Below are 11,826 nucleotides of genomic sequence, written 5' to 3' on the forward strand. Positions count from 1 at the left end.
GGTCACTTTTTGAGGGTTTCCACTGTAGGGGTACGTCAGGGTCTCTACAAATACAAAATCATTAGAGGTGGGATGACGAATCCCGACCTCATTTACTAAATTCAAATCCGACGAATCCATAACAGAGGGGACTGGTGCAGTCCCTGTATTCTAATGCACCGGCCCGCTCACTGTAGTATAATCTTATGATCTAACCTGCATTGTTAAGATATAATAATCCATCTGTATTACTTACATTACAACATTAAGTTATGTAGGAGGGAGGAGGCAGGCCGGTAGGACGGGCGGGCGGCGCGTCACTCACTACGTCACGTGCCTGCGCCGCCCACTTTATGAATGAAGCAGGCAGCACGGGCGCGTGATCTAGCGAGTGACGCGCTGCCCACCCATCCTCCCGGCCTGCCTCCTCCCTCTTCTCTGCTACGGAACTTACTGTTGTAATGTAAGTAATACATATGGATTATTATATCTTATCTTAACAATGCAGGTTAGATCATAAGATTATACTACAGTGAGCGGGGCTGGTGCATTTGAATACAGGGACTGCACCGGTCCCCGCTGTCATTCCTAATCCAGATGCCAGCCCCCAGCCCCTGTATTGGGGGTCATTCACACTGCAGGGACACTGTTATGGGGGGGATCTGTGGATGGCACATAGCATAAGATGCTATATATGTGTCATCCACAGATCCCCCCATAACAGTGCCATCCAGAGATCCCCCATAACAGTGCCATCCACAGATCCCCCCATAACAGTGCCATCCACATATCCCCATAACAGTGCAATTCAGAGATCCCCATAACAGTGCCATCCACAGATCCCCCATAACAGTGCCATCCACATATCCCACATAACAGTGCCATCCACATATCCCCATAACAGTGCCATCCACATATCCCCATAACAGTGCCATCCAGAGATCCCCATAACAGTGCCATCCACAGATCCCCATAACAGTGCCATCCACAGATCCCCCCATAACCGTGCCATCCACAGATCCCCCCATAAGTGTTTGGATTACTTTGTTTCTTACACCGTTCACACAATTCTTATGTACAGGATTGGTAGGATTTGAGATTCAAAAGATTCGATAGATTCGAGAACCTTTTCGGATTCGGATTCGAAAAAAATTGGATTCGTCCCACCTCTAAAAATCATGCCTAAAAACCATTCGAGCAAAATCTGCCTCCAAAATCCATATGGAGCTCCTTTCCTTCTGACCACTGCCACGTGCCTATAGAGCAATTGACCACCACCACATATGGAGTATTTCTGTAAACTGCAGAATCAGAGTAATGCAAATTAAGGTTTATTTTGCTGTTAACCCTTGCTGTGTTGCAATAAAAATAATTATTAACATGGAAAATCTGCATAAAAATGAAATTTTGAAATTTTGCCTCCATTTTCCTTTCATTCTTGTGGAACACGTAAAGGGTTAACAAAGTTTGTAACATCAATTTTGAATAATTTGAGGGGTGTAGTTTCTAAAATGGGTGGTTTCTATTATCTATGGCTTCAAAACTTCTAAGCCTTCTAACATCTTAGAAAAATGAAATGACATTTATAAAATGATGCCAACATAATGTAGACATATTGGGAATGATGACTGATAACTATTTTATGAGGCATTACTATCTGTCTTAAAAGTAGAGAAATTCAAATTTAGAAAATTGTGAATTTTTGAAACTTTTTGGCAAAGTTTGGATTTTTTTTTATAAATACAGGAAAAATATATTGACTCAAAATTTACCACTTTCATGAAGTACAATGTGTCTCAAGAAAACAGTTTCAGAATGACCTGGATAAGTAAAAGTGTTTCAAAGTTATTATCACATAAAGTGACACATGTCCGATTTGCAAAAAATGTCCTGGGCAGGAAGGTGAAAACTGGCCCGGGGTAGAAATGGTTAATATTCTTTCTTCCTTGTTTTCATTTCAGAAATATGCAAAAAGGTTGCATGTGTGTTTATGTGTGTTGACAAAATTTGAATACAATTTTTTTTCAGAATCTGTTCTAGGACACCTCAGGAGATAGGTCATGGAAATAGAGCAACATTTTGAAGAATATTTTTATTGCAATAAAAAAATATTGTCTTTATAAAAACAATAAGTTACATATTTTACAATACTTTAAACCACAATAAATGAAACAGTTTCTTAGGTTTTGCTTCAATAATAAAAGATACAAGAAAGCTTTAACATCTCACAGAGTGGCTTTTTTTCTAAGTAGATACAGTTAATAATGAAGACGTTGTATTAGTAACTATACTGTATATGTGCTAATAATATATACGCTATGGAAAAAAAATTGCACTTAAAACAGCGACAGTATTCCAGTTAATTCTGAAGGCTGAGTGGTAGTTTGTAAAAGCACATAGGTGTTCCTTGCCATACGAGCCATTAAAGAAACACTAACCCTAGAAATGAATGATGAAAAAACAGGAATCAACATGGCCGAACTGCTTGCCAGTCTGTAGGAGTTTCTGCAGGGTCCTGAAAAAGTCTTGTAGAAATTTGGCACTGGATTCACGGGCTAATCTTCTGCTGATCTGTTCCGTTCTTAGCTGGAGACCAACTGAGAAGGTTAGGCTTAGCTTTGGCAGTGGGATTAACAATCTTTTTGCCAACAACAAACAGGACACAGGGGAGGCTCCTATTCCAGCCAGACACAGGACAGTGAGGAGGAGATAGGAGACAAGGCTGAGCTCCTCAGACACAGGAAGATATATTTATTTTGTAGTTTTGATTGTAATATGCTGATCAAAGGAAAGAAGTTGATGAAGGGATGAATTGCTGGGGACTTATTCTTATTATTTTTTGTGCTCCATTTAAGAGGACCTGTCAGTTATTTTGACATGTCTGATTTGTAAATTTATGTTCCATGAAATAGCAATTCTGTGATTCTTTTGTTATTCTATGAATAAAGTCAGACGAAGTAGTCCCAAAAGCTTGCTATTCGTTATGTTGTAAACTATTAATTTATTTTCTATCTACTGAGGACACGGGACAAACAAACTTTTTATTTTGAAGTTGGAGGTATCATCTTAGACATTGGTGGCCTATTGCTATGCCATCTCTGTGACCCCTAAAGTGAGCGGAGAGCAGCTGTGTATGCATTGTCGCCTTCCATTCATTCATTTCTATGAGACTGAAGAAATTTGTCTTGCACTGGCTCTGCTATCTCCAGCATGTTGTAGAAGTAAATGAAGTGGTTGTTGAGCTTGCGCAGTGCGCTCTCCATTCATTTCTATAGGACTTCCAAAAATAGCCGTGTGTGCTACCTCATCTATTTCCAAAACTCCGTAGAAATTAATAGAGATCACGTCACACTTTTGGGGGCCCGTTCTGGAGATGGTCTCAGAGGTTGGACACACATCCATTTGACTTTGATGGCATATCCTACTGATGACACAACCCCTTTAATAACATTTTTTCAGGAGGAATAACAAAAGAATGGTGCCATGCAGAGTTCTAAGGAAAGGTGCTCCAGAACTGATATTTCATAGGGAGTGTACTTACTAAAATAGACCAGGAGATGCCAGGAGAGCTGACAGGACATCTTCAACATAGGCTTGTTCCTTTCTGATAAGTGCAAATGGCTTGTCTGCTACTCTTCATTAATCTAACAGTATTACCATTTAAAGGAATCAAGCTAATTACTTCCATCCAAAGGAGTGGACATGTATGTAGCCCTTATGAGTTTACTTCTCTAACATACCACATATGGCACAGTATGTACACTGTCTACTGACTACCATTCATTAGTGCTGGCACACTACATACGCTGGAAATTAAAGCTGGCTTACCTATAAAACCTTTGGCTTCAGAGTCTAATAAATCCACATCATATATTTGTACAGTTATAGACTAAGCAAACATACCATGTATTACTGTATATCAAATATGGCAAATCCAATGATAATGTGATGCCAATGTTAGTGCACTTCTGATGATCTGCCATAGTTTATAACAACTGCATTGCACCTTAGTATGTGGATATGGTACTTTATGAATATTTGGCGCTAATGTGTATATGCTTTTCTGTAGACGTCTGTGTATCTAGAAAGACAGAAAGCCAGCGAGTCAAGCACTTTGCTGTACCATGAAAACTAGATATTGTACAGAAAATCTAATGAGGTGCACGTACATGATTCATATACCCAAGCAGCCAAAATGAAGACACGTTCAGGGATCAGGCTAGTTCACTCTGCAGCTTCGTCAAACCTGAATTATGTACAATTCCTATCCTATTCATAATGTGTCATTTCTAATTCAAGTTTGTCAGGTTTGCAGTTATATTTTTGCACCCAACATCTCCAATAACATGTCGTCCATATTCACAGAGCCGATGATGGGTCTGAAGAACAGTTCTGCAATGGCGTTGCCATTGATGGATCTCAGCAAGGACAGGACAATAATTAACTTGGTGAATCTGGAGTGATCCCATCTCTGGATCATCTTCACGTGCTCGTTTAAGGCTTGGTGGGCTTCCTGTTGTAATCCTTGGATATAGCGAGCACAGTGCAATCCGGCCAAATCTGTGAACGCAAAAATAAAGAAAAGGGTCAATTATCAACTACTAAAGAATGTGATGTAAAGTATAATAAAGATACGGAGAGACACCTGAAATAACATTCAAACACCTATTCCTGTCACCATGAAAATGTAATATAAGCTACAGGCAGCAGGTTATAGAGCAGGAGGAGCTGAGCAGATTCATATATAGTTTTCTGGGAAAAATTCAGTAAAACTTGTACTTTATATATTTAAATTCCTGCTCATTCTTGTCCAGGAGGCGGTCCTATCAGTGATTGACAGCTCTCTCTGTATACAAGTCATAGATGGAAAGCTGTCAATCACTGATAGGACCGCCTCCTTGACTTCCCCAAAAATCTGCAAGAATTTGAATATCTAAAATACAATTTTAATGAATTTTCTCACAGAAAACTATAAATTAATCTGCTCAGCTCCTCATGTTCTATAACATGCTGCCTGACACCATGTTAAACAGGACAGGTTCCCTTTAACCAGACTCGCACTGGCCCACACGGAATAAGTGTATCCCCCCAGTGGGCCCCAGAAGAAGGCAAGTCCGAGTTACCCACCCTCTGCATAATTGGCACATGGAAAAGTACACTGACTACACTACATATAGATAGGCAGCGTACACCATCTGTACCAGCTTATTTATCCATATAAAAAACTATATACCACAGAGTCTAGCCTGCATCCTCTTTTTCCAGGGACCTCTGTCTCAAAGTCACTGCAGGGGCCCCATGATCAATCATCTTGTGGCATCTTGCTACTGCCACTGTGTGGGCAGGTCAAATTTGCATGTAGTTTTACAGTGGGCCCCCAAAATCTATTTTACTGGTGGGTCCTAGATACCCCAGTCCAACACTGCTTTTCACTCCCATGTAAAATAGTGGTTAACGCAAGGTGTCAAATGACAAACTCAGCCCTGCCACATCTACACTTCCACATACACATTTTACACATGTATTCCTGTAAAATAATTGCTTTATATTATGTATACTATACAAAACTATTTACAGTATGAATATCATATTACTGTGGAAAACAACCACCCAGCTACTTATTTCATGCTGCATGAGGATCCAAAGATTCTAGAGGAACAGATGCTATTGGCTTTGACAGTTCATGACATGGGTCCAAAGGCAAAGATGGGTAGTGTCATTTGGTTAAAGGGACAGTATTGTTTTGTGTTTTTATTATTTCTTTTAGAATGTATTTATTCTATTTATTTTTCATGATAATCAAGGCTCAAATTGTAAAAAATGACGAAAAGGAAAAATGACCCTAAAGTAAAGTATCACTAATCCATGTACAAAAATGTTAACCTCTTCTTAAAAAAACTACATTAAAAAACCTGAATATGTGACTGGCACCCATACATGAATGTGCCAGGAGTGCACATAATATCCTAGTCATTGACACACACTTCAAACCCCACAGACGTGGCAGTCTGGTGTTGTCTGCTTTACTTTTTCCATGGTCTCCAAGTGCACTGGTTTGGTCATGGAAACACTGGACTCCACACTTGCATCTCTGAGCTTACTGCACAGATAAGGTTCATAGAAGTTCTCAAATTCCTCCTCAAGTGACATCCAAGTACCCCTAAGGTCATACAGTGGGTTGCCTATCAAAATCACCAGCCTGAAGGCAGCTTATGGAATGGAGTGCACCCACTGTGACACTTGTACCGTACGACAAGTTGAGAACCAAGGATGTAGACAAGAAGACTACTTATTAACGACAACTGGCGCAGTAACTGACTACTACCACTGCCATCACTGTGAACGAGTCATCGCATCATGGTATTATAATCTGACATGATTACAAATAAAGCTAGTATTAAATGATACAACGTGTTCTCACCACAGCCTCCAACAATAAGAACGTTGTCACAATTCTCATTTGACAAGTTACAGATTGCTGACTGATATTGCTCTGGGTTGATATCAGAAGCTAAAATGTAATTGTAATGTTCTGTACAACAGCTAAATCAAGTCTAAATTCCAAAATTAACACATTGTGCCTAGTAAACTTTGTTTAATAATCCATTTTCACCCTTTGGTTTAAGCTACTTTAAGCAATACCAAGGAAAACCACCATCATGCTTTCATGACAAATCAGCAAAGTCATCTCAGAACCGCTACAATGACAAACAGCCCTACCATAGTATACGGTACATATTCCAGTGTAATTATGCTGTCACTGTTCATTTTGGATGGTGATTGTAGCTTCATAGATTCCCCCTTCCTGCAGTCCTATGCAAAACCACTGACAACACTGTGATATTGTCCTAGGTTATGGCAAGAGAGAAGCACACCTCTCTTGGATTGACAAAATGTTGTAATAGATCAGTGATGGCGAACCTTTTACAGACCAAGTGCCCAAACTGTAGCCCAAAACCGACTTATTTCTCGCAAAGTGCCAACACAGCAATTTACCCTGAATACTACAGTCCAGTCTAGTATATCTTCCATGTACTTTATCACTTAGCTATAATAGCTGCCTGCATGCAGTGCGCTGCCTGTGCTGTTTAAAGTGCGTCCTGCTCTGATGAATGGCAGGAGAAGTCTAAGGCATATTGGTACACCGTAGACATTTTCCAGGGTGCGGGTGCCCACAGAGAGGGCTCTGAGTGCCGCCTCTGGCACCCGTGCCATAGGTTCGCCACCACTGTAATAGATAATGTAATATATATATATATATATATATACTGTATATATATGAGAGAGAGACAGATCGTACATAGATTTTCATGTTCCGTTCCCTCATAGCTCGAACATCTGGTTTCTGCATTTCCTCACCTTAATAAGTGCAATAAAAATAAACCCCCCTTAGGTCACTTTCACGTCGTCAGTATTTTATCAGTATTTTGCATCAGTATTTGAAAGTCAAAGCCAGAAGAGGGTCCGGCAGACAGAAGAGGCACCCGTCTTCCCTTCTTCTCTCTGCAGGTTCTACTCCTGGTTTTGGCTTACAAATACTGATGTCAATAATGTCAGCATTGGCTCCATCAATAAACGTCATGCCTCCGATGTAAAGCTATACAGATCAATCAACAAATGCTGATGAGAACACATCTACAGAACCTATGAAACAGAAAAGCAATCAATACCGATGTAGCAGTAGCGAGTTTGTTAATCTATAGGTGTGATATGACTGTGCTCTCAGTGATGGTATACAGGGCTGCAGCTCAACCTATTGCTTGTGACTTCAGCTCTGCTACTCCTGCACAGTGATCTCACCTAGGCAGGTATAACAGCTTTACTGTGTGTCCATGCTTGATTGATACACTTACTATGTCAGTTTATACTTGGAATGGTCCTTACTATCTTTACCTGGATTAAAGAGGACAATCCCTTTCAGATAGGCATACTCTTTGTTGCTAATCCCCAGGCTCCAACACTTCTCCAAGAATTCCTTGATCCACCTGATCTCTGTGGCTGTTGGTAGCTGTGTGCCTTTATGTTGCTGGAGATTATGTCCAAGAAGTAGTGTCTCCTGATGTTCTTGGTGATGTTTCTTCTCTGCTCCTTGTCTGTTAGTTAATATCCTTTGCAGCATACTGGGCTCTGATGTTTCAACAGTCTCAAAATCGACCTTGTCCTGTGCAAGCCCCAGCACCAGGAGAGGAGCCCAGCAGCTCCTGACCAACAGTAGCTGATCAGCCAAGGGTAGTTCCTGGAAGCAAGGCAGGCTCTTGACAAATCTTAGGGTCTTCACTAGCACTGCTGAGGCAGCCTTACAGGTGACCTGGGGGCTCTTAAGACTGACTTTCTTCTGAGAGCCACAGGAACAAGCTTGACCATTCTCTCCTGAGTGCTCTTCATTCCTGCCTTTGTGTGAATCCTGGTGCTCCTCATTCTTCAGGATGTTGTATAGGATACTGCTATGCCTCCTGTGGTCTACAGAACAGTGACACTTATCGAAACAAGCCATGGGGAAGTGCAGACAGATGCAATCTGACAGCTCCCTGGCTGCATCAGCTGCTTCTGCTATTGTCTTTCAATGAAGCCAGACAGTTACTGTGCTGAACCTCTGCTGCCTGCCCCTCAGGTTAGATTTATACCTTTGTTTCCTCTCAGACGATATGTGCAGTTCAAAAGGGGGCAGACACTCATTATTGGCTGGAAAAAAAGAGAGAGAAGGGTAAAGCTTCCACCTCCTCCCCCTGCCTTCCACATCATTAGCCACTAGAGGGGGCTATGTGTTGTACAGCTGAAATTCAGAGCACTGCATGAGACAGATGAAAAATGAACTGAAGATATTAAACAGAACATTAATATTTTTCTTTGAAGCCCCTTTTTATGGCTGCACTAGTCTTTCACCATGCCAGTCTTTTATATGTTTGTTAAATTATAACTCTTCATTTCCAATTGCTTACAGAATAGCAGCATACAACATACCCTGTTGTAATCATATTGCAATCATTAGAGATGAGCAAAGTTTTGTAAAATTAGATTTGGCAGCTTCGTCAAGAAATTTGATTGGTGACGAATTACTTTGTCATGAATCGCTTTTCATTGTATGGAGTGGGCGCAGTGACGGTTAACGCTGATTGCTGCATCTGAGACTCACATTAAGTTCCTCAAGGGGTTAATCTGGGTTTTTAAAAAAAAAAAAACATTATACTCACCTCTTCCACTTGATCACAGATACCTGTTCCGCTATGGTCTTGATTGAAGAAAAGCCAGCAAAGGACCTGCGGCCATGTGAAGATGTCACCAGTGATCACTCTGGCGGCACATAGTGACGTCTTCACACTTGCCGCAGGTCCTCTGGCGGATTTTTTTCAATCAAGACATGAGGGGACGGCCTCTCCGCGATCAAGTGGATAAGGTGAGTATATATTTTTTATTTTCAGCCACCATTTTAGGAAAAATGGACCATTTATTTTTCGGATCAAATTCCACTTCAGATGCTTCAATTCGCTCAACATTAGTAATCATCCATAGTGTGGCCCCAAGGATCAGAGGGGGTCTACTGCCAGTGGAACCTATTTCAACTCCTTTCACGTCCTCAGAACACGGCTAAAGTTGAATACAATAGCAGGGATCTGTCACCTTCCTTCTCCACCATTCACCATGCATCCGGCGGTTTGGTGCAGGTAGGGGCGGTGAAGTGACATTATTGAGGGCAGATTCTAGATTTTCTGCTGTCTGAGGCGAAAAATAGAAATGGTAAGCCCTACTGCTAAATACATATTTGGATGGACATTACAATACACTACTACCAAACACACAGGAGAACAGAGCCCTACATACGTACTACATACGGTAATCTATACACTGATATAGATGTTCTCATTCCTCATCTTCTCCACGAGGAGCAGATCACTATGATGAGTTCTTTAAGCCATGTCTCGTCTCAGCAGAGATTGCCACACAGATTTCTCACTTTTCAATCATCTTCCTTCTGCTCCTGGTGCCCCAACATTGTCATCCTTCTGCTATCTCTAATAGTGTGCCCGATCTGCTATACTGCAGAAATAAAAGTACCATACAGATAGAGTCCCACCAATAGTAATAACTCTCTCCCAGAGTGCCCTCATTCATAATGTCCTCTATATTATACTAAAAAATAATGCCCCCACAGTAACCCCAGTAGTAATACCACTACAGTGCTTCCAGTATTTATAATGCCCCGCCCCTTAGTGACCCCTGTAGTTCTAATGCCCTCTTTAAGTTATACACTGTAACTTGCCTGTAGTGCCTACTATATTAAAATTCCCCTGTAGTGCCAGTATGTATATTATACCCTGTATTTCCTCCTGTATAATTCCCCCCATTAGCACCAGTATGTAAAATGCCCCCTGTATTATAATTCCCCTTGTAGTTGCAGTATGTATAATGTCCTCTGTAGGGCCCCTTGTATCACGGCCCCTGTAATGCCAGTATGTATAATGTCCCCTATAGTGCCAGTAAATATAATGCTCCCCTTCCCCTCTGTAGTGACAGTATATGTAATGCTCCTCTGTTTCACTCATAGTGCCAGTATATGTAATGCTTCCCCTTGTAGTGCCATTATATATAATGGTCGGCCATTCCCCAGGCCCCACAGCACCTATGCCTTTGGCCTCCATGGTCAGGCCGTGCCCAAGCCCCTTTCTCATCCTGCCATGAACCCATTAATCCCTGCCTGCCATTCCACATGACAGTCATGGAGTCCTGCTCACAAGGAGTGGTCCAGTCCAGATCACAGGGGAGGTAGCACTCTGGCAGAGCAGTACCCATCTCACCCGCCACACACAGGGGCGGACACATAGCATGGAAGCTGCGCACACTACACTAACTCTATTATTGTAGCTAACTTGGATTGGATCAGAAATCAGCTGCTGTGGTCTTTAAAGAAAGACAGGTGGAAATACAAAGTCTGCCATGCTGGCTTTCACCCATGAAGCAGGAATCGAGCACAGAGGAGGAGGCATCGCCCAGCCAGTGTTTATTAACTGCTGCACGAATGCCACCACCTCCCAGACAGTACAAGCCCACCGCCTAAGGCGAGATTCTCACACAGAGCATTATACTGTATGAGGGCAAAATGCAGGGGACTTTCTGCTGTACGAAGGGCACATACTGAAGGGCATTAAACTGTATGATGGGACCATCAGGAGGCGTCATAGTGCATGGGGCACATGCAGGGCATCATACTGTATTGGAGGCACATAAGAGGCATTTTACTGTGTGAGACATATAAATAGAGCATCTAAATGTGTATAGAGCACAATAAATGTGATAGGAGGCTCATACGAGTAGTTACTGTAGAGGGAAGGGTGAGATTTGAATAAACAGTTGCAAGAAAAAGTATGTGAACCCTTTGAAAATATATGGATTTCTGTACAAATTGGTCATAAAATGTGATCTGATCTTCATCTAAGTCACACCAATAGACAATCCCAGTCTGCTTAAACTAATAACACACAAATAATTAAATGTTACCATGTTTTTATTGAACACACCATGTAAACATTCACAGTGCAGGTGGAAAAAGTATGTGAACCCCTAGACTAATGACATCTCCAAGAGCTAATTGGAGTGAGGTGTCAGCCAACTGGAGTCCAATCAATGAGATGAGATTGGAGGTGTTGGTTACAGCTGCCCTGCCCTATAAAAAACACACACTAGTTCTCGGTTTGCTTTTCACAAGAAGCATTGCCTGATGTGAATGATGCCTCGCACAAAAGAGCTCTCAGAAGACCTACGATTAAATTGTTGACTTGCATAAAGCTGGAAAGGGTTATAAAAGTATCTCCAAAAGCCTTGCTGTTCATCAGTCCACGGTAAGACAAATTG

At 41.5% G+C, this 11,826-nt stretch overlaps 1 protein-coding gene across 2 annotated transcripts; it reads right to left on the reverse strand.

Moving 5' to 3' along the window:
• Positions 1–3,036: 3,036 nt before the first annotated feature.
• NR0B1 (nuclear receptor subfamily 0 group B member 1) lies at positions 3,037–8,580 on the reverse strand. Of its 2 annotated transcripts, XR_005777484.1 has the most exons (3): positions 7,873–8,580; positions 4,149–4,539; positions 3,037–4,060 (listed from the first exon to the last, which is right to left on the reverse strand). XR_005777484.1 is itself a non-coding variant. In XM_040423707.1 (2 exons), the coding sequence occupies exons 1-2, from the start codon at positions 8,471–8,473 to the stop codon at positions 4,295–4,297; spliced, it is 846 nt and encodes a 281-aa protein (XP_040279641.1). In that variant the 5' UTR covers positions 8,474–8,580; the 3' UTR covers positions 3,037–4,294. The 2 variants fall into 2 exon arrangements, 1 of the variants encoding a protein (XP_040279641.1); XM_040423707.1 differs by having other exon boundaries at positions 3,037–4,539.
• Between the last annotated feature and the right edge of the window lie 3,246 nt (positions 8,581–11,826).

This window comes from Bufo bufo, chromosome 3 (genome assembly GCF_905171765.1).
Source record: "Bufo bufo chromosome 3, aBufBuf1.1, whole genome shotgun sequence".
Lineage (NCBI taxonomy): Eukaryota > Metazoa > Chordata > Amphibia > Anura > Bufonidae > Bufo > Bufo bufo.

Excerpts from the sequence above, each read along its gene's own strand:
- NR0B1 (XM_040423707.1), bottom strand. The coding sequence starts at position 8,473 with ATGGCTTGTTTCGATAAGTGTCACTGTTCTGTAGACCACAGGAGGCAT. Across the intron at positions 4,540-7,872 it reads GATTGTCCTCTTTAATCCAG|ATTTGGCCGGATTGCACTGT; the intron begins GTAAAGATAGTA and ends TTGCGTTCACAG.